Source organism: Sciurus carolinensis, chromosome 10 (assembly GCF_902686445.1).
Source record: "Sciurus carolinensis chromosome 10, mSciCar1.2, whole genome shotgun sequence".
Classification (NCBI taxonomy): domain Eukaryota; kingdom Metazoa; phylum Chordata; class Mammalia; order Rodentia; family Sciuridae; genus Sciurus; species Sciurus carolinensis.
In genome coordinates, this window is record NC_062222.1 from 86154781 (window position 1) to 86178217 (window position 23437).

At 35.3% G+C, this 23437-nt stretch overlaps 1 protein-coding gene across 1 annotated transcript in view; it reads left to right on the top strand.

Annotated features, from left to right (window-relative positions):
* Window positions 1-20273: 20273 nt before the first annotated feature.
* LOC124995015 (transmembrane protease serine 11E-like) overlaps window positions 20274-23437 on the top strand; it is a 47332-nt gene continuing 44168 nt past the window's right edge. Inside the window, exon 1 of the mRNA XM_047567399.1 lies at window positions 20274-20338. Coding sequence (XP_047423355.1) covers window positions 20331-20338 — 8 coding nt within the window. The 5' untranslated portion in view covers window positions 20274-20330. The remainder of the gene's footprint in view (window positions 20339-23437) is intronic.

Below are 23437 nucleotides of genomic sequence, written 5' to 3' on the forward strand. Positions count from 1 at the left end.
CCTGATGTCTTCTGTTATCCATTCATTATATAATAGTGTATTATTTAATCTCCAGGTGTTGGAATAGTTTCTGTTTTTTACTCTGTCATTTATTTCTAATTTCAATCCATTATGATCTGATAGAATACAATGTAGTAACTCTATCTTCTTGTATTTGCTAACATTTCCTTTATGGTTTATTTTAGAGAAGGATCCATGTGCTATTGAGAAGAATGTATATTTGCTCTTTGTTGGTGGTATATTCTATAAATGTCTGTTAAGTCTAAATTATTGATTATGTTATTAAGATCTATGGTTTCTTTGCTCAATTTTTTTGGGAAGATCTGTCCAGTGGGGAGAGAGGTGTGTTAAAATCACCTATTATTTCTGTGTTGTTGTCTATTTGATTCCTGCAATTGAGAAAGATTTGTTTGACGCACATGGATGAGCCACTGTTTGAGGCATAAATATTTATGATTGTTATGTCTTGCTAATTTATGCTTCCCTTAAGCAGTATGAAATGTCCTTCTTTATCCCTTCTGACTAACTTTGGCTCGAAGTCCCCATTATCTGATATGAGGATGGATAATCCGGCTTTTTTGCTGAGTCCATGTGCATCGTATGTGTTTTCTCATCCTTTCACCTTTAGTCTGTGGGTATTTCTTTCTATGAGATGAGTCTCTTGCAGGCAGCATATTGTTGGATCTTTCTTTTTAATCCAATCTGCCAGTCTATGTCTTTTGATTGATGAATTCAGGCCATTAACATTCAGGGTTATTATTGTGATATGATTTTTATTCCCAGTCATTTGGTTCATTTTTATTTTTTGACACGACTTGGTTTCTCCTTTATTTGACAATTCCTTTAGGATAGTTCCTCCCTTTGCTGATTTGCTTCTTTGTTTTTTACCTCTTCCTCATGGAATATTTTGCTGAGAATGTTCTGTAATGCTGGCTTTCTTTTTGTAAATTCTTTTAGCTTTTGTTCGTCATGGAAGGATCTTATTTCATCATCAAAACTGAAGGTAAGTTTTGCTGGGCAAAAGATTCTTGGTTGGTATCCATTTTCTTTCAGGGCTTGGTAAATATTGTTCCAGGGTCTGGATTGAAAAATCTACTGATATCTGTATTGGTTTCTCCCTGAATGTAATTTGATTCTTTTTTCTCGCAGGCTTTAAAATTCTGTCTTTATTTTGTACGTTAGGTATTTTCATAATAATGTGCCTTGGTGTGGGTCTGTTGTAATTTTGTATATTTGGAGTCCTATAAACCTCTTGTACTTGATTTTCCATTTCATTCTTCAGATTTGGGAAATTTTCTGATATTATTTTATTGAATAGATTGTTCATTCCTTTGCTTTGTTTCTCTGTGCCTTCCTCAATCCCAATAATCCTTAAATTTGGCTTTTTCATGATATCCCATAATTCTTGTAGATTCTGTTCATGATTTCTTACCTTCTTCTCTGTTTGGTCAACTTTGTTTTCAACATTAAGTATTTTGTCTTTAATGTCTGAGGTTCTGTCTTCCAGGTGTTCTACCTATTGGTTATGGTTTCTATGAAGTTTTTAATTTGGTTTATTGTTTCCTTCATTTCAAGGATTTCTGTTTCTTTTTTTTTTTTTTTTCAGTATCTCTAACTCTTTTTTGAAATGATCTTTTGCTTCCCATATTTGCTCTTTTAGCTGTTGATTGCTGTGATCATTCAATGCCTGCATTTGCTCTTTCATCTCATCATTCAATTCCTGCATTTTCTTTCTCATCTCCTTGTTTGCTTCCCTGATCCTTTTAATTGTGTACATTCTGAACTCCCTTTCTTCATTTCTTCTGCCATGCTCTCATTGGGTTTTATTGATATAGTATCTAGGTTTGTTTGGGACATTTTCTTCACTTGTTTTCTCATATTGGTCAGATATCAGTGGGACTCTGAGATATTGCAGATTTCCTCTATTGGCTTATAGTGTCCCTGAGAATTCCAGTATATCACCTCCTAGCCTTCAGTAGCCTGAAGTCTTGGAGGAACTTGATAATGCTGTGTTCCCAAAGAAAGCTGCCCCTGGCCCGCTGCTGGGCCCGGGGGTGGGGGCTGGCTGTGTGCGGAAAGCCTCCCACTGGGTGGGCCTACTTTGAGAAGCTCCCTGTGAACTGGGTCTGCCGCCAGAGGGAGGCTGGTTGCTCGGGGAAGTCTCTCGCTGTCCTGCCCTGGTCCAAGAAGCTGCCTGTGGACCGGGGCCTGCCACTGGACCCGGGGCTTGGGGCTGGTTGTGTGCAGACGGGGGAGCCCGGGTGCTCGGGAAAGACTCTCACTGCCTTGCCCTGCTCAGAGAAGCTGCCCACTATCCGGGCCTGCCGCTCAGGCCAAGCTTCGCCCAGTGGGAGAGACTCACCCAGCGGCTCTGAGTTGGTTGAGTCTTTCAATACCTCCCCTTCTTGAATCCTGAGTTCTGGAGCAACACGAGATGCAGTCACCCTCTAGTCTGCCATCTTGGTCCTCCCCCCTAGAATATTTTTATAATAAAAAATGATAAATGTTTGAGGAAACAGTTATGTTTAATGTATACCTGTGTTGAAACATCACATAACCTATATGCATAATTTTAATGTTTTTATGTTATCAGTTAAAATTTTTCTAAAATAAATGAAAAAATATTATACGTTACACATATATTATATACATGTTATGCATATATATATCATGTACATATATATTATACATGTTTTAACTTATTAGAATTAGAAAATATATATGAATAAGAAGATGATGAACAAAGTTAGAGATTATCTCAACCTCTAAGGAAAGTTAATACTTTATTATTTGTATATACTTCTAGATTTTTTATATGTATGTAAGCATACTGTATGCTTATACAATTATACAAACAAATTATATTCTGTGTAATTGTTTTATAATTTACTTTCCTGTTAATGCATGGTAATCTTTCTATGTTCATAAATCAATTTGTTAATGTTATTTTCTTATGAGGGCATCATATTTTATAGTATTTTGGAATTTTGGGGACAACTATTCAAAATGATGTCAGGATGAATACCCATATAGGCAAAATTTCAAGAACTTTCTCCTTTAATTAGCTTGAATTTCTGAAAGTGGAAAAGAAAATTCACATTTTAATGCCTTTGATAATCATGCTAAGTTCTTTTTCATACTCTTTTCCTCCAACTTCCATACCATGCTTCTTGAGGTTCTTTTTATGAGTTGAACAATGCACACAGTCCACTTCATTAGTTCACTGTGGTCCACTGGAGTCGTCAGGAGATCTTTAAAAATATTGATGCCTATGTCCTACCCTCAGACACACAGATTTCATTGGTATGTGGTACAACCTGGCATCAGAGTCTTTTAAAGTGCCTCAAATTACTCTCCTGTGCAGCAAAGAGTGAGATCCATTTTTTTTTTAAATTTCCTCCTTTTCTCCGTTTACTCTGAAAATTTAAGTTCCATCCTAGACCTGCATCTTATTTTTCTTTCCACATTCTCTTCATATGTAATCTTAATTTTACCCTTTCCACCCTCACCTTTATGAATATACTTTAATAATTCCCACCTTGCACTCTGACCTCTTTCTTGTGGGCTTTAGTTCCACTATCATAGAAAAGGTAGCACTAAGGCTATGCAGAGAACTAGCTCCCAAACTCAGGGTATCTCAAACTGAAATCAGTATACCCAAGTGAGACCTACCCTACTCTGTACAAAGAGATAACTAAATACATACTTAAATAAAAGCCCATGGGAAGGGTATTTTCCGCCTTTCTTCCCACCTTTTCTATTGCCGTTGTGTTACAGTTTAGATATGAGGAATCCCTCAAAAGCTCCTGTGATAATGCAGAAGTATATGAAGTGAAATTATTCATTTGAGAGCTGTGACCTAATCAGCGGATTAACCCATTTGCTAGATTAATAATTTGAATGGATAGCTGGGTGGTAACAGTAGGCAGGGTGGGGGGAGGGTTACTGGGAGAATGCCTTGGGGATTATACATTTTGTTCCCCTGGCTCCTGCTTCTCTTCATTCCATTGCCATAAGGTGAGCAGCTCTCCTTCACCATTTCCTTCTGCCATGATGTTGTACCTCATTTGGGGCCTAGATCAATTGAGTTGCCTGACCATGTCCTGAACTAATGAAACCATGAACCATAATAAACTTCTCCTCCTCTAAATTGTCTTTGTCAGGTATTTTGTCCCCAGTGATGAAAACCTAACACCAATTGCTATAGCCTGTGTTGTCGTAATCCCACTGTAGGAATGCACATCTAAATATCTGTCTTGGAAACACTACACTGTCCGAGCAGTTTTTCTGGAGTCCTAACTGAATGAAGAAGGCTTCTAGAGAATCCCATTAAGGTGGGATAAAATATTTCAACATGTGAGAAAATGTGTGTAGTGGGGGATGCAAGGGGAAAGATGGAGGTCCTTTCCCACTGCTCAATGATTGCCACTCTTGGCAAGGAACTCAGCTCAGTGTTGGAGAATGCTGAGATACTTAGGGACCATCCTGATGTTTTAGGCTATGCAAGTCACTTTGGGGATGAACCCACAGAACTCTGGAGGAACAAATCTAAAGATCTTAGGAGAAATAAAACTAAAAAGCAAAAATTATTTCATTTCTGTTATCAAATTTTGAATTATTAAAATAAATTGAATTCCTTACCAGGTAATTCAGCCATATCCCAACCAAATGAGTACTAACAGATAAAGAAATTAAGAAATTTACAAATTACAGAAACTAAAACGCAAAAGCAGGTAAACTGAGATGAAGAAGTTGAGGGGAGGTGAGGATCCTTTAGTTCATAACTGGGAAGGCAACTATCCTTGACACTCAGTGAAGAAGGAGATATAAAGCTTTACCTGTTGTCTCTTAGTTTGGGGACTATTGATCAGCTCACCTACAGTGAATGATCTGTCGAGCAGGGTCCTTGCCTGTGCTGTTACTTATTCTCCAACAGCTCCATGAATGCCAGATACAAGGGAACCATGTAAGAAATATCTGTTCAGGGATTAATTCCTCACGCTGAGGACAAAGAACTTGTCACTATAAAAAAGCAAGATATCAGAACATTCAAGTGTGTGGGTTATTTTTTAGAGTTTGTTGCACAAATTAGGAACTAGAAGGATTCTTATAAATGGAATGGGGCAGCTAGGAGAAGCTGGAAGAATTAACACATTTTAAACATAAATGTGGCTGAGTCACTACAGTATGCTGATTTTTAAGTCCTCTGGGTATAAACCAAGAAGTGGGATAACTGGGTCAAATGGTAGTTTCATTCCAAGTTTTCTGAGGAATCGCCATGCATATTTCCAGAGTGACTGCACCAATTTGCAGTCCCACTAGCAATGTATATGTGGCCTTTTTTCCTCACATCCTCACCAACATTTATTGTTGCTTGTATTCTTGACAATTGCTATTCTGACTGAAATGAGATAAAATCTTAGAGTAGTTTTGATTTTCATTTCCCTAATTGTTGGAGATGTTGAACATTTTTTTGTATATTTGTATTTCTTCTTCTATGAAGTGTCTGTTCAGTTTCTTAGCCCATTTATTGATTGGGTTATTTGTTTTTTTGGTGTTAAGCTTTTTGAGTTCTTTATATATCCTGGAATTAATGCTGTATCTGAGTGCGTATGGTAAAGATTTTTTTCCCATCCTGTAGGCTCTCTCTTCAAGTTATTGATTGTTTCCTTTTCTGAGAAATAGTTCTTGGTGTGAATCCATACCATTTATTGATTCTTGATTTTACTTCTTGTATTTTAGGAGTCTTTGTAAGAAAGTCAGATTTTAGGCTAACACGGTGAAGATTTGGGCTGACTTTTTCTTCTTTTAGGCACAGGTGTCTGTTCTAGTGTCTAAGTCTTTGATCAATATACCACAGTGACACAGCCACATGAATGTTTACAGCACCTCAATTCACAATAGCTAAACTATGAACCAACCTAGGTGTCCTTCACAGATGAATGGATAAAGAAAATGTGGTATATATGCTCAATGGAATATTACTCAGCCTTAAAGAAGAATGAAATTATGGCATTTGCTGGAAAATAGATGGAGCTGGAGAATATCATGCTAAGCGAAATAAGCTAATTCCAAACAACCAAAGGACAAATATTTTCTCTGATATGCAGATGCTAATTCACAATAAGGGTAGGGGCAGCTAGGGAAGAAAAGAGTTACTTTGGATTAGGTAGAGGGGAGCAAAGGAAGGGGAGGGGGTATGGGATACAAAGGGTAGCAGAATAAATCAGACATTATTTCCATATGTACACATATGATTACACAACTGGTGTGTTTCTACATTACGTACAACCAGAGGAATGAGAACTTATACTCTATGTAAGATGTGTCAAAGTGCATTCCACTGTGACATATAACTAATTAGAACAAATTTAAAAAAAGAATACTTCTTAAAAGCATCTCTGACAGCTCCTGCCTAGCTGGACTAAAGAAATACAGGATCCCATCATAGATCACATTCCTCTATAACCCACTGGGGAAGAGAGGCTGCCATCACCCTGCCGTCAAGACTTTTCATACAAGTCTATGCAAAGGCCACGAAACAGAGATTAACAAGGAGAGGCATAGCTCCCAGGCAGGATAGAGATGGCAAACTCCATCTCTTTCTTTAACAAACAAAGGCTTAACTAAGCATGTATCAGAAAACATCCAGTTTTAGTAATTAGCCAATAGTCTCTTAAATTCAGTCTGACTTAAAGTTCACCAAGATTTTAAATTAATTGAATTTTCAGTGAGGAGTGGGAAACCTTAATTCTAGGAACACAGATTGCTAATTTTATAACACAATCCTCAGGCAAAAAATGTCTATATCTATAAGGAATAATTTGAACTGCAAATGAAATACAGTTACCTAAGGAGAATCTCTCCAGTACACCTCTCAGAGGTAGCCCTAAAAGTTGAAAAACAAAAGAAATCTTCCCAGGGAGCAGAGCCCAAGGTGCAGTTCATGCATCAAAGATACTACCTCCACCTTTTTTTTTTTTTTTTTTTTTGCAATACTGAGAATTGAATCCAGGGTCACTTTAAACATTGAGCTACCTCCCCGCCCTTTTTATTTTAAGACAGGGTCTCATTAAGTTGTCCACGCTGATCTCACACCTGGGATCTTTCCACCTCTGCTTCTGGAGTTGCTGGAATTTACAGGTATGAGCTACATACCCAGCTACTTTCTCTCTTTCAAGAAAACAAGTCAACAGCATTTTATTGTACATGCTTCTAACAAGGGTTTTTCTTTCTTAATGAGATGTCTCATTGAAGTTATTCTGCTTATGATATGCCTTTATTTACCCCTATGAATCCATTCTTCACCTTCCACCCTATCTCCCCTGCTCTGCTAAGAGGTTGACCTATGTGAACGACATCAGTGGATCCTTACGACATCAGTGGATCCTTACGACCTCTAGCTTCCAGTGGGGTTTGTCCATTGAGAAGGTACAACAATAGATCAAGGGAGTCAGGTGATGAGATCAGGGTATTTATCTTAGGACTACCTTCTTGTAAAGTCACTTCCTGTATCCATCAGCTGAGAGTTATAGCTAATCTCAAGTCATAGCTAATCTCAAGAATCTCAAGTATTCTTTTTTTAAATTTGTTCTAATCTATGTGATTCTCACCTTTTTGGTAACTTCTGACCTAGAGGTGAGAGCTCAATGGCTATAAAATCCTGGAATCTTAATTATGTTTTTTAATTTCCTACATCCACACCATAGTAAATAGCAACTTCATAAATAACCCTCATTGAAAATTTCCTATTCATTTGTGCTATCTTCTTAGGACTCTGATTGATAGATCAGTGAAACACATCATTTAACCCAGACTCTGGTACTTGGAAACTTCACATTAGAGTCTGACTCAGTTGCATTAAAGGGGATTGTACATCCTACAGAAAGCTTGGAGAAGACCAACTGACCTTTAGACATTGTCTATGAAGTCTAATAGACATGATTCTGTGTAATTTCCTGTTGGGGAGGAAGAGGGTGCTTATGGTTGCATGTGGATTATGATTGGTGGGGGCATATTTTTAGAATGCAGGCATGTCACTGGATATATGTTGGGCAATTGAGGAGTAAATTGCATTGAATACCCACTGTGGTTCTATTTTATGCTAATAATTTTTCTTTTAATTTTTTATTCATAAAACAATTTGGATTAGGACCCTTACCAATGGGGCAGTATTGTCTCATCATGACAAAGGAGTATACAATGGGATACAAGTTCACCTGCTTTTGTATGAAATTTAAAACAATGTTGATAAAACATTCACCTCAAGAAGAGACAGACACTGGGAAAGTGATACAGACACAGTCAAATTTTGTAGAACACTCACACTTGAGATATTCATGGAGCAATCATGTTCTTTTTTCATGATACGGTGTTTTATATGGCATTTACTGAAGTGACTTAACACATACAAACTATCTTTCTCACATTTACTATATCCATGTTGGTATTTATCTTCAAAATCTGTAAATGGATCTTTTTCAAAACCTGCCTTTTCCTACGATATCTGGAGTTTCTTAAGTAATCATTAGTTTGTGACCATTCTGAGTGACGCATGAATATGCCAGAAAAATAATCACAGAAAAGTCTTTTGTTTCGGGCCCTACCTTTGGCCTGGAGCTTGGTGAGGAGGCACTTCACTCCTATATGAGGTGGCAAAATTGTTCTAGTTTTAGTTTATAATTAGGAGCAGACAAGAAGAAAATACAATGTAAGACTTTCAATGCCTTTGTAAGATTAAAGTGTTATCTTGGTGTCAGATCCCAAACTCAGATAAAATAATTTTGAACATCTAGTTACTATCTTATTTATAGTGATTATTCAATGAAGTGGAGTTCTGCCCTCAGAAGGAGCATATGATGTGTGATGTTTCTGTCAAAGATTGAACACATGTATGACAATGGTTGCCTAAGACTAATGCAGATTAAGGAGTCCCATTGTGTAGTGACATGTACTGTCATGATATCATAGCCATAGTAACATTATAGTGCAATGCATTACTCATGTGTTTGTGGTGGTGTTGGTGTAATCCAATCTATTGCACTATCTGTTGAATAAAAGCATGGTACATACAATTATGTACAACTCATAATACTTGATAATGACAATCAGTGACTATGTTATTGGATTATTTATTTATAAAATTTTGAGTATACTTCTACTTATAAAACAAGTTTACTGTAAAACAGTATGTTACGTCATGTCATGTCAGCAGTAATCTCATGCATCTTGTGTTTATAGTATCTCACAATTGCACCAAGAGGCCACATTTAGTGATAGACCTCTACCATCTTGGTTCGTGAAAGTCCACATATGTTGCTCACACAATAACAAAATCATCTGATGACACATTTCTTAGAACATATCCCTGTTATTAAGGGATGCATGATATTAAAACTATGTTCTTAATGGATTCACAACTGAAAAATTCTTTTTTGTGTGTGATAGTACAATAAGATTGCACAACAATAAACATCAGAGATGTTGGAAAGTACAGGTACACAACTGAATACTACATAGACATTTAAAATTAGGATGTAAAATTGAACTTATGGACATGGAAAGATGTTCATGATGTACTTTTTTTTTCTTTTTTTCTTTCCTTCTTTTGTTTTTAGAGATGACACCTAGGACCTCACACATATCAGGCAAGTGCTTTACCACAGTGTTACACACCCAGCCCTTTGATACATTAGTGGATAAAAAGACTAAACTATAATGATGTCAGGGCAACAAGCAAAACAGTATCCAACTCAAAATGAATTAAAGAAAGAGTTGTTTACTTTTATACTGACAATTATGGAGTTTCTAATCTAATTAATCTAGTGCAGAGGTCAGGCAGGTATCAGGATTAGTTAATTCAGAGACCCAGGAGTGTTATCAAGGAACCAAGTTCTTAATATCTGCTTTATCCTAAAGCTGGTTCCCAAAATATTATAAGATTGATTTCAGGTACAAATTGGTGTAACTATATCTTTCTTATTTATATGGAAAATGGAGATAATTCTAACCTGATAATTGACAAAGGGAATGTGCTTATATTTAGACTCGTTCAGGCTCCCAATTAAGCTAAGATCAACTTCCAAAATCAGGGTATTACCACTCCATGAAAAATATGGTGAGATGCATTTTGGGAATCAAATACAATTTAAGAAAATTCTGTCTAATCTCTATCACCAGATACTCTAGAAACTGAATATATCGAATTATATTTCTTATAGATTTTAAAAAATTCTCTATTTACCCATCCATCTGTTCTCTATTCATCTCTCTGTTTTCATAGTCTAGAAAATTAATACAATATGGTAGCACTGGGACAATGAATTACTTTTCTTTTTATCTTTCTTTTACTTACTGGTATTTAATATTATTCTGTACATAAGCATGAATTTTTTTTTTTTTTACCTTTTAGTATGGAATTTTTAACTAAATATAAAATAAAGATAATAATATAATGTACCCTAAAATAACCATCATCCAGAATCAATAATTATCAATTTACAATAAACCTTGTTTTATGAGTTGTTTTGTAATAAGGAAAAAGTTTATTTTAGTTCAAAGAAGTTAAGACAAAGTCTTATTGTTAAAGAAGTGTTTAACATTTTATCTTGTCTATAGAATATACCTTAAACAGATCAGTAAAATTTAGTTAAAGCTAGCTAATAATTGTTCCTCTCAGTTGCCCAAGACCCTTCTCAAATTTTACCTGATGTATTTATTTCTTTGAGAGTTTGGTTTTACTTAGTTTCTTTCTCTTCCTACACTTCTCAAACATTTGTATTTCAGTACTCCTTATATGCAGTGGGGGAGCAGATCACCCTACAGGCTTATATGTAATCAGTGAAGTAGCTCACTGAAAGCACTGACTTATTTTTTTTAATCTGCGAAATTTTAAATTTTACTCCACCTACCTACATTAATAGAAACAGAATGTTTTGAATTACTCACCAGTGAATAACTCTGACACAGCAGGAAGATGATCCATGTTGGTCTTATGGCTTCCTGTCCTCTGAGGCACCCTGACAAATACCCCTGTGAACACAAGGTCCCCAGTTTAAGAGGCACAACCTAGAATTCTTTCCCCATTTAAGACTCTGCTCATGCCCTTTGGCTTTGCTTTCATGACTTTGAAACTTCATTTCCTTTGAGGACGATGACTAGAATTCAGTCCTCCTGGTTTTTCTCCTCAGGTAATATGCTATACTGTAGAACTGTTCATCATTTTCCATCCACACAGAAATTTGTCCTGGCCATGCCTGGCTTAGTGACCAGCAAGAAGATCTTGGATCCATAAACTGTGAGTGTTAAGGTACTCATTCTCTTAATAAATCCTTACTGACTGCCAGCTGTGCTTCTGGCACTCATTTAGACCTTGAGGACACTGTGGTTAGAAAGAACACAATCCCATTTAAAAAAAAAAAAAAAAAAAAAATATATATATATATATATATATAATATTTTCAGTTGTCAATGGATCTTTTGTTTAATTTATTTATATGTGGTGCTGAGAATTGAACCCAGTGCCTCACACATGCCAGGCAAGCGCTCTACCACTGAGCTACAGTCTCAGCCCCACAATCCCATTTTTAAGGAGATTATATTGTCATAAGTGGCACAAATAAAATGTCAAAGGAATTTGAAAATGGAGTAGTAAATGCTATATTGGGTGAAAGTACTGTGTTCTTACTGGGGATTGAACCCAGAGGCACTTTACCACTGAACCACATACCCAGCCCTTTTTTAAAAATTTGAGACAGAGTCTCACTAAGTTGCTTAGGTTCTTGCTAAGTTGCTGAGGCTGGTTTTGAACTTGCCATCCTTCTGCCTCAGCCTCTCAAGTCACTGGGATTACCAGTATGCACCACCACGCCTGGTTGAAAGTACTATGTTCTATGAACCATAACACAGACTCCCTTAACAAGATCAAGGAAGTCTGCTAAGAATATGATGTGTATAATGAGAGGAGAGAGAAGGAAGGGATGGCAGTTTCACACTTTTGAATAAAAACTTTCTCTTACTCAACCATGAAATTGTTTTCTTAGAAGTAAGGAGATTGCCAAAACAGTATTTTGTGTGGAAATTCCCTTACTTTGATATATCAAAAAGAGACTGGCATGAAGAGTTTTATTACTTGAGAATCAATTGCTCCATTGTTTCAATTTCCTTAGCCCTTTCTTATGCCTTCCTGTTAGAAGAAAAAATTAATCATTCCACCTTCTAACCTCAGAACTCTGTATAGTACTTAAACATAATAGATACTTTTAAAATATATGGATTAAACTGATTTAAATAATTTTATTTTCAAATTCAACTGATTCTTTTTATTATCATTAAAAAGACTATACTATCTCAGTATTCAGAAAGTTTGGGTTTATTTTTTCTTTCTTATTTCTCAGTACAAGCAGGGACAGTGGTGGTGGTCACATTTGTACTGAAAGGTGAAATGTGATGTGGGACTCATTTCTCATTGAGTAATTCATAAACAGACACACCCAACCATTGGTGAACTCCTCTGAGGTGGAGATAGAGGTCATACGGTTAATCAGTGCTGAGTAATACAGAGGAATGGGACAAGAGACAAGGAAAGGCAGTGCTTACCTTTACAGCGCTTTCTCTCTATAGTTTCATGCTTTATATTAACAAAAACCTGTTTCTTTGGTCTAGATTTTTTTCTTTTCCAACTTCAAGTATATATCAGGCACAAAAATGGTAACGTGACTCCTAATTTCAAACATTCTCCTTTAAATCCTTTCAGATGATAAATAAATAGTATGCCCATTCAATAACCTGTTTTTTTTTAATATTGCAAATTAAAAGCAGAGGTGTTTTACCACTGAGATATGCCCCCAGCCTTTTTCTTTATTATTATTATTATTATTATTGTTTTATTTTATTTTGAGATAGGGTCTCATTAAATTACTCAGGCTGGACTGAGTGTGTAATCCTTTTGCATTAAGCTGGGATTAAAGGTATACACAACTGCACCTGGGTAGGGGCTCTGTTTTTGATAATTTATATCTTGTACACCCTATTCATAGGGCAGGTCTCATTATCACTTGTGTATTTCATTACAACCTTATTAGGTATGAACAAAACAAGAGGCACTCATAGGTATAGAAGCATTATTAGAGTAAACTGGGTTTGGATTACTGATGGGAGGTCAAAGTAGCCTCCTTTGTGTTCTTAGAGGAAAACCCAAAAGACATTCACATAGGTGCTGTTTTAAACCAGCACAACAACATATTTTACAGCAACTTTTCTGGTAACCCTACCAATACTCTAGTATTGTACTAGATGCTCTAAGGAAAAAAAGATAAATAAAGCGAAATTCTTTGCTTAATCATTATTAACCTTCCCCTTTATTGCAATCAAAACCTTTTTTATAACATCCAAACAGAGAAATGTGTCAAATACGACTTGTTAGAACTTATTTAAATAACCATTACTAGGTTCTAGAGTTCAAGTTCAATGAATTTAACACCACTTAACTTGATTTAATTTGGACAAATGTACTATTAGAAAATAACATTAGTGCTATCATTATTAATGCTATTAAATCATTAATATTTTTAAAAAATCTACTCATTCCTTTTCAGAATGAGGCATTACATAAAACTTTGGTTAAATAAATTTGAAAAAGAATGCAAGTGAGATTTATCTTTGAATTTTAGGTGACAATTCACATATATTTTACTTCTGGTTAGCATTATACATTAGAAAAGTAACAATCTTTTAGGTCTTGAATTGAATGACTTACTAGAAACACCTCAGACTGGAAGACTCCCAGCCTAAAAATTAGAAATGGTGTGCTAAGATATGATTGTTAACAACTAGCTTATACTCTAGAATTTGTCTTGGCTGAAGTCCCATTTTATCCACCTATCAGTGTGTGACCTAGGTGAAGTTATGTCAGTCCTTGTATCTCAGTTCCTTTATCTGCAAAAAGGAGATAATAAAAATAATAATGTCTACTCGATGAGGCTGTGTGAAGATTAAATCAGCTAGTATATATGAAATGCTTGGAAGAGGATGTGATAAATGTAAATATCCCATAAGTGTTACTTATTTCCATTTTAATTTGAATGTGGGGACTTGCTCTACAATTACACCATTAATCTTGTACTGCAACACAAGAGATTGTGTTCAAAAAATGCTAAAAAAATTTAATTACGTATATGTGTGTATACACACACACACACACACACACACACACACAGGACCTTGCACATGTCAGACAATTGTTTCTCCATTGAGTTACACCTTCAGTTCTCAACAAGTATTTTCGAGTGCCTTTGTGTCAGGGGCTATCAAGATCATGGAGGTTGAAGCAAGGAGGAGGAGATACAGTTTCTGGTTTGAGGGACATTTAGTCCAAAGAAGTAAATTGACAGTAAAACAAACAAACAAAAAAGGAAGTACATAGATAAATAATTTTCAGTATCAATAAATACCTCAAAGAGAAAGAATGTAAGCTAAATGGATGATGGAGAGTAATGACAAATCCAGATCCTCCTTGACTTAGGATGGGGTTACAGTTCTATAAAATCATTTTAAATTGGAAGTATCATTTCTTTAAAATACATCTAATACAACCAACCCACCCAACATCACAGCTTAGCAATGCAATATACTGTAGAGTATAGGTTGTTTATCTTCAAGATTGCCTGGTTGATCAGGAGCGGTGGCTTGCCACTACTGCCTAGCATATCAAGAGAGTATTGTACTATAAATCATTATGCTTAGGAAAAGATCAAAATTTAAAGGAATGGTTACTCTTCAATGCATTTAACTTTCACACGATCATAAAGTAGAAAAACTGGTATGTCGATCCATGGTAAATAGGGGACTGTCTGAAATATTGGAACAGGCTGTTTTTGATGGAGTGGTCAAGACTCTCTTCAGGAAATAATATCTGAGTGTAGGCATTAATGAAGTGAGAGAATGAATACTGGAAAAGAATTCTAGGAGGTGAATAAAGGCCATGAGACAGAACTAAGTTCGGGGGTTCATGAGTAAATAGAAGGACCATGTGGTGAAATGAAGTGAGATCTAGTATTTAGAGACGAGGTAGAAATAGTCAAATAATTTGGCTTAATAATAGATAGAGGAAAGGACCATAGGCCAGAGTTCATTCCTGAAGAAAAATGAATTCCCCCTTTTAATGCATCCTCGTGCTTTGTGACTCTTGAAGGGCTCAGAAAATTATCTCAGTGGTTGCAAAGTTTGCTGCACGCCAAGCATCATGGAGGTAGGGAAAGGGGCATGAGATCCATAAGTGAGGGGATGCTCCAGCAGGAGAGGGACTTAGGGACATGGACTGGTATCAGGGCCAAAGTGGATATGGTTGCTTTTCCCAGAGGTGTTTCTCCGTGTATGAGGTGGCTAGAGTAATGATGAAGACTGTTCATAGTACTCCCAGCAGCTCCAGAGGCTGAGGCAGGAGGATCACAAATTCAAGGCCAACTTGAGTAGTTTAACGAAATCCTAAGCAATTTAGTGAGACCCTGCCTCAAAATAAACAAAAAGGGCTGGGAATGTAGCTAAGTGGTAAAGCACCTCTGGGTTCAATCTCCAGTACTTGCCCCTCCAATAAAGGAAACCAAGCATATCATTAACAAGAGCTATCAATAGCAGAGTCTTTTAGTTGACAGAATTAGATTGGACAAGAGAAAGATCCAGTGTACATACCCACGCAGACACATATCTGATTATGTTAGGACCTCTGTCACCCTTGTCTCCTATCTCTGAGTCCAGAGCACAAGGAATTAAGCAGTTGGGAAGGAGGAGGAATATCTCAGAGACAGAACGCATATCAACTTCTCTGCCCCAAGCAACTAGCATCACAGTTTATATGTAGAGGAAAGAAATTGATTGTATTGTTGTCCATCTGTGTAATCAAAGTTTTACATTGGGCAAGTGAAGTTTCAATAACCAAAATAAGTAGAAAGTTAAGGCATGTTCCAAGATCCATCAAATATAAGAATGAGATTTGACATGCCATGGTTGGAAACCTTGTTTAGAATGAAAAATTAAACTATTTCCTGCATATGCTCTGGTTGGGATGTTGTGAACAAGAAACCAAGCAATGAAATATAATATTACAAGCCCATGCCACATCTACTAAGGAGTCAAAGAGCACTAACCTAAAATCATAGCTTCATGGGATTTTACTTTATTAAAATGTAAAATTCCATTGAACTCCTGTTTGACAAGGTATGCATTCTTTCAATTGCCTCTTGTTTTTACAAAGTAATATTGTCTTTTCTCATTCACAAGCTACAAAATGAACTCATCAAGCCTTTGGCAGAGATATGAACTCAGGTTATCTCCTATTATGTTTCTGGAAAGATCTTCTGAAAGAGGCTCTATTTTAAAAATTTCATCTAAGGAACATTGTACCCTGTGAGTTCTACCTTTGATTCAAGCTTGAGGCATGGAAGTATACATATTTGACCACGTAAGTATATTTTCTTTAAAAACCTATCACCAACTTCAGAATTGTATTCTCAGGCCTCTTTGAATTTATATAAGAAATAATTATACTAAATTTTCATTCATTTATTGGTAAAAATATTGCTGATGTATTGTAATGTTTTGATCAGGTGACCCTCATATGAGACATGTCTTCATCAACTTAGTGACAGGAAAATATTACTGTGTTCCTTTCCTCTCAATAATGAGAATGTAAAACTATTTATGTTTCTTTTGTAATCCTTGCTGCCAGCAAGCTCAAAGCCAAATTTGTAGCTGTATTCCACCAAGTGTCTCAAGATGTAGAACATATTTGCATTTGTATTTTTTCTTGAATTTGATTCCTACTTTATCAATTTATTGTATACTTTGGAGCAGTTTGTAAAGAGATAGAGTATGGATAAATAAATACAGGTCATTTTTCCAGGAAAATCTGTTCAAGACTGTAGGTTGATCCTCCAATGTAAAACTGATTCAGGTTAGCAGTACTTTGCAATGGTCAATTGCAACACCATTTGAGAGTTAAATGGGTTCAAAAGAGTAATCATCAGTCATTTACTGTTTAAAAACATTAACCAGTTCTTAATGTATATTTCAATAAATTTAAAAATGAAAATAATGTTTTTAGCACAAATATTATCAGTTAATTCTAAATTATCTATGGTCTCTACCCTATGAATCATTATACAACATGAAACATCAGTGCTCAGAAAAATTATCATCAGCATCGTGAAGACAGTTAAAGCAGTTGCAGAAAACGAATTCCATTTTAACTAAGAATACAAAATAAGAAAAGGGGAGTCAATGACAGAGTAGTAACAGTTGGGTTACCAGCAGCAGTTTTTGTTTTTGTTTTTCCATTAGTACTGAGGTTGGAACAGGGTCTCATATATGATGGGCAACATTTTACCACTGAACTACATCCCTGGCCCTTTTTATTTTTACTTTTGTGGCAAGGTCTTGCTAACTTGCCCAGGCTGGTCTCGAACTTGCGATCATCCTGCCTCAGCCTTTTGAGTAGTTGGGATGTAGGCCTGTGCCACCACACTAATTGTCCAGCAAGTTTTTCATGATTCTTCCTGCTGAGGATAGAGGTTAACTAATGATATTGAGTTTTCTCAGCTTAAGCAAATGAAGGATGGATGGGTACCTTCAGAATTATACACAAGAGCAAAGAATGGATTCAAAAATGGCAACAGCTGTGTTACCCAGTAACCTAGTTCATTCTATAGTTTAAAAAATATTGGCCAATCTATATGGTATCTTAGTATTATGAAGACATAACCTTGGTATAACTTTAAGGGCTCCCATTAAATTAATCAGATTATTATAGGCATCTACATATTACCAAGCATAAGAGAACTTGGTACAAGCTAGGGGATATTTAAACAATGATAAATATCATCCATGACTAGCTACATTGGCACTATACTTCTGTAGCTTCTGGCTATCAGATGTGCATCGCTATAAATTGCTGAGTGTAGGAAGGACTATGTAATAATTTGTTGGCAGATAAAAATGCCTGTGGTCAGTGGTTATTTTAATTGTTATGAAATATAACATATCTATTGTGGGTTTCCAAGAGACAGATCCACAAATATATTCTCACTCTGCTTCCATCATTGCACAGAATGGCATAATCACAACTGAGTCATACCAGAGGGAAGGGCAACCCTTTGAAAATATTTCCTTCACACCATGTGTTAGGACAGGATTATGGAATGATTTCAGAAAAATGGCAAAAAAAATTATTTTGGAATGAAAGACAAATTTTTACTTAAAGATCTTTATTTTTTCCTCTCTCAGACACCAATGATTTTGAAATGATTCACTTTGCTTTTGTGTCTTACCACTCCAAAAATAACTGTCAAAGGAATGCCTAAATACGTGAAATGTTCCACTCAGTGAATAATTCAGAATCTATTGTTTAATTCCTCCTCTTTTCCCTGTCATTTTTCAAGTTTCTACTAAAATGTAAGCTACCATGAAATCTGATGATATATGATTTAATGACACTTAAGTGGCCTGAATGGAGGTCATTAGAATAGGAAGGAAGGACATACCAATGATTGTCTTTTTGTATCTTCAAATGGATATCCACTTACCCTTTGTTTACATACTTTCAATCTCTGTTTTTTTAATTTTTATTTTTTTGATGTTGTGACTTATACTCACAGGGTTTAAAAATTTTAAGAAAACCCTCTCATTTTCTGCATTTACTTTACTTATACATAAAAGACCATAGGGACATATAAATAATTTATTTAAATTGAGAATCTGCATTTTTCTGAAAGGAAAAAGGTAATGGGATTTTTAAAACTGTCTCTGGAAAGTCTTAGTCCAAAGTTATACTGAAGAAAAATCTGTTTTCCTTTGAAAGCAAGAAATTAATCAATATTTTAATAAAATATGTGTATAAGATAAATAAAAGTATTGTTAATCCATATTAACATTTCACTAGAAGAGATTTAATTTTTTAAAGGCTGTGTAAGAACAACTTAATCTCAAAATCTGGAAGTTTTCACTGTTATTATATCTTCATTTTTGACCAAGTTTTGTTGTCCAAGTGAATAAATTGAGAATCTGATACTACATTTTGAATAATTTCAAGTAAACAAATATGCATGCTTTTCACCAGTGTTGAGTTCTATTTTCCTGAACATAGAGTATCTCTCCACCCCAAATCCAGTATGTCCAACAAAGAGGGTTATACTGGTAAGGAGTGATTCTAGCGTAGCATGATCCCACAATTCATCAGGAATCCCTACTTCTTCATCTATTCGGGTGAGTCATTGGTTAAATGGATATAGAGTGGAATTAAACAGTATTTGTTTGTTTTCTTTATGGTCATTTTTAGAACTCATTAAACACACATATACTTCCCTCTTTTCTTTGTACACAAATATTTGAGAGCCCATATATACTAGTAACAGTGTTCTTATCTGATAACAATTCACAGTCTTTTTGAAGTGAGAGACAAAAATTCTAGTATAATGGGTAAATATTTGCATACCATGAGAACATAGAGGCGGAGAACCTAATGGTTATGGGGATGAGAGAAGGTAATTTAAAGATCATATTTAACATAAACACATAGGCAGTTGCATACATATATACACACATATAATATATATATATAATTTATATATATAGATTTCAAAAAATAAGACAGTAATGAGTTTAGCTGATATGCCTGTCTTCAGTAAGATGAAAGAAAACACACTGTTTCAATTAGGGATTAATATTTGTGAATAACTAACTTCTCTAGAAGAAAGATGCCACATAATTTAAAGCTATTAATGTGTTTCTGATCTTTACTGTGTTTTCAGTGCATTATTATTTTCCTTTGGTACCAAAGGAAAACTTTCATTACCCGCATGACAGAGTGGAAAACATGTCAGATTAGTTTAAAAGTTGTTGGCATGAGTCTTAGTTTGGCAATTCATGAACTATGTGATTTTGATTAAAACATTTGACGTAATTAAACCTCAGTTCTTTACTGAAACATGAGGAAGCTGAGTAAAATTGTTTTAAAACTTCGTTCTAGGTTTAAATATCTGACCTTTCTAAAAATTTAGGTTTATGCTAAATTTTTAAATTATCTTAATAGTTTGTAAATTTTTGCTCCTAGAAAGCGCTTATAAATTATTCTTGTTCTTATTTCCTATAAAATTTGTTTGTGTTACTCCTCGAACAAACCATCTCTGCCACACTGGCCAAGACTTGTCAGACTGGTTCTGTTTGGATCATCAGTGACTTCTTTCTTCACCTCACTCTGGCTTACAAAGTCACTGATAGAGTTAGATGCACACATTTGTTTGTAGACTGGTCTCTGTGGGAGTCTCCTTGCTGGTCCAGCAATGTATAGGTGAGTTCCCTTTTCCTTCTTTTCTTAAGGTAGAAAAAGTGGTATAAACTACATCAAGGAAGGTATAGATCTCTATTATCTTTTAATATATATATATATATAAAGTGTATATGAAATATTTTGAGATTTTTACATGATGTAAGTTAAAGAAATAGATGCCAATTCTTTCTTGATTATTGTACCTTGTCCTCTCATGTCCTATCAGAGTATTTTGTGTTTACTCTCAGAAGGACTCTACAAAATGGTAGGTACATAGTATTTGATAGTTGTCTTTTAGTTTGTTCTAAAAAGAGTAGCATATGCTTTAACTTGAACTTTATTTATCTTATTGAGAAAGTACTCTTTTTTCAGAAGGTATGGATGAGAAAAATACGGATGTGAGGTCATGCAAACCAAAATTATGTTTATTTCTTAAGTAAGTAGTTTAAAATATAAAAATTATAGATTTTTGAAAGAATAAAAAACAATTTAAGATGATTACATGACTAAATTATTATAGTCTGATTTTAAAATATAAATTCAATGATGGGCTTGACTATAATCAACTCTATTGTTTTCTCTCAGAGTTAGAAACCACTAGCAACAAGGTTTTAGTGCACAAATTTGGGCTAAAAATATTTTATATTCAGATTAAATTTACTTTTTTTTCTGACATATTGGCATCTAGCTTTTGATTAATTTTCACTTTGAGAAGAAAACCATTTGAAAAATATAAAACCTCCTTTAGGAATCTGTGGTCTTCATTTAATGAGGAAAACAGGGTCTGACATTGATAGAAGTTCAACATACTTTTTATGAGAAATTTAATCCTCTTTGATGCCTGTCAATGAAGCAACTAAGAACTATAGATATTACAAATTACTCAGATTTCTCAAGGCTCCCTGCCTTTTGCAATTATTTCTCCATATTCCATAATGGTTTTTTTCTCTCCCTCATTATCTTTAAAATTTTTACCATAGAAAACAGGAAAGTTTCTACCAAGTTCAACATACTAAACAGATCAGGCTTTGTGTATGTCAGCTCTGAGTGAGTCTAGATTTGATTCTAAATGTGTATAGAAACCATAATAAAGGGCTATGGGATGAATTTTTCTGAGTAGTCTCTAATTTGAATCAAAATATATGCTTACTTTTTAAAATCCAGCTTCAAAGTAGATGGAAGTTATCTCTCAAGGAAAAAAGACCAAAAACAGCTAACCAACCAACAAACTAAAACATCTTCCTGATCTGATGTTTTTGTAAGAAAAATAAGCACGTCTATTTAAGTGTGCCTACATGAGATGAAGCATCTGGGGAATGGGCTAGGATGGAAAGGGACAAGTTTATTACACACATTTCCTGGAATAAGTGTGCCAACAGAAATTCTCTGAAGAAAGAGGTATAATTGAATGCAATTAGACATTTTCTATTTAAAGACTTGGTTCATATCTGGAAAGCACATCGGAAATAGGCAGGGAGTTGTATTAAACAACACAATCTTTCCTCATAAGTAGAATTCTGATAGCCCTTTCCCCTATTCACCTAAACAAGATCACTTTTTTAAGAATTTAAGGGTAAGAAAAAAAAAAAAAAAACTAGCGCAGGTAAACATTCTTCTTATGCTGCTACTTTCCCCAAACACTTATTTTATGCTATTGTTTGAGCATGAAGCAATCAACCCATGAATTTTCTAAATGTGCACACACACACACACCCACACCACACCAGAGAGATAAAGAAAACTTTACTGGGAATAAGTGTATAGTGAAGAGGCTTATGAGAAAAAGAATGTATTTATTGAATATATTTTTTTAGATATATTTACTGGTTAATGGAGGTGTATGCTAAGTATGTTCACCTACAACCAAAGACAAGAATGAAGGTAAGCAGATAGAACGTATAGGGAAAACATCTATACATATTAAATAGGAGAAGGTGAAATGAGGGCTATTCAAATGAAACAAAATACACTTTATTTTTTCTTAAGAACTATCAAAGTTTGGCTTAAACACCCCCCACATTCGACACAATGAGCGCTTATTAAAAATAGTGATAACCCAGCTCCCATTCCAGAAATTCTAATTAATCTCTGGTTGTGACATGGGAATCATATTTTAAAAATCTACACAAAGTAATTCTTGCTTGACTTAAAGTTTGAGAAGAACAGGTATGGTGTAGACATAAAATGGAAGGAACTTAGGAGACTGAAAGAAATTAAAACAGAAATGAAATAGCCCAGTGAGTTAAATGAGGCCGCCCTTTGTTTTATTTCAATTGCCATAATTATATCTTAATGGGAGGAGCTTTCTCCCTAGTCAGCTTTCCCTCCGAGGGAGAGGAGCACTCATTTATGCAACATAGCAATAATTAAGGAGGCGAGGGTTATTGCAGAAGGCAAGGAAACTGAAGGGAGGACACGGATATTATTTGGGTAGTTGAGTCAAACAGGGAAGTTGAGTTTATTTGTGTCTTAATATCTGTACGTTTACAGGAGAAACTTCAGTCTAAAATGAGTGTGTCAGTGTCATCCCCTGAACCAGTCAGTGGTGGTGCTGAAGGGACTCTCTGCTGACAGATGGGCCCAGAGTTGCTTCATGATTGTGCTACAAGTATTGAACATGTGCTCATTTCTCTTTCAACTAAGATCAGTCCTGATTCAGCTAACAACTTTGAGTGAGTTCTCGTTGCAGACTAAGTTCTGTGTGGACTTCCATTGTGGATTTTGTGAAGCACTATTTCAGGAGTGGTTATTGTTATCACTCTTTTTTAAAAGATGAAGTGACTGTGACTCAGATTGTCCAGGCTTAGTAAGTGTTGGATCTAGAATTTGACTCGGTCTTTTGGGTTTACCCTCTAGGCTCTTGTCCCTGTAGCACATTGTCTACCGTGCGTGAATCTAAAAGTAGGGCCTTTGGAAAGTTTATACTAGAACAGAGAAATGGAAAGTGTAAACACACACATACACATAGAGAATATGTGAGTATGCAAGCAAAGAAGCAGATAAAAGTCTAGTATGTGATTGTGCACATTTGCTGAGGGGGAAGGGTGGGATATAATTTTACTTTCATTTATAGGTTTTTAAGAATGCTTTGACTGCCTTATTTAATTCTCTTAAAACTGT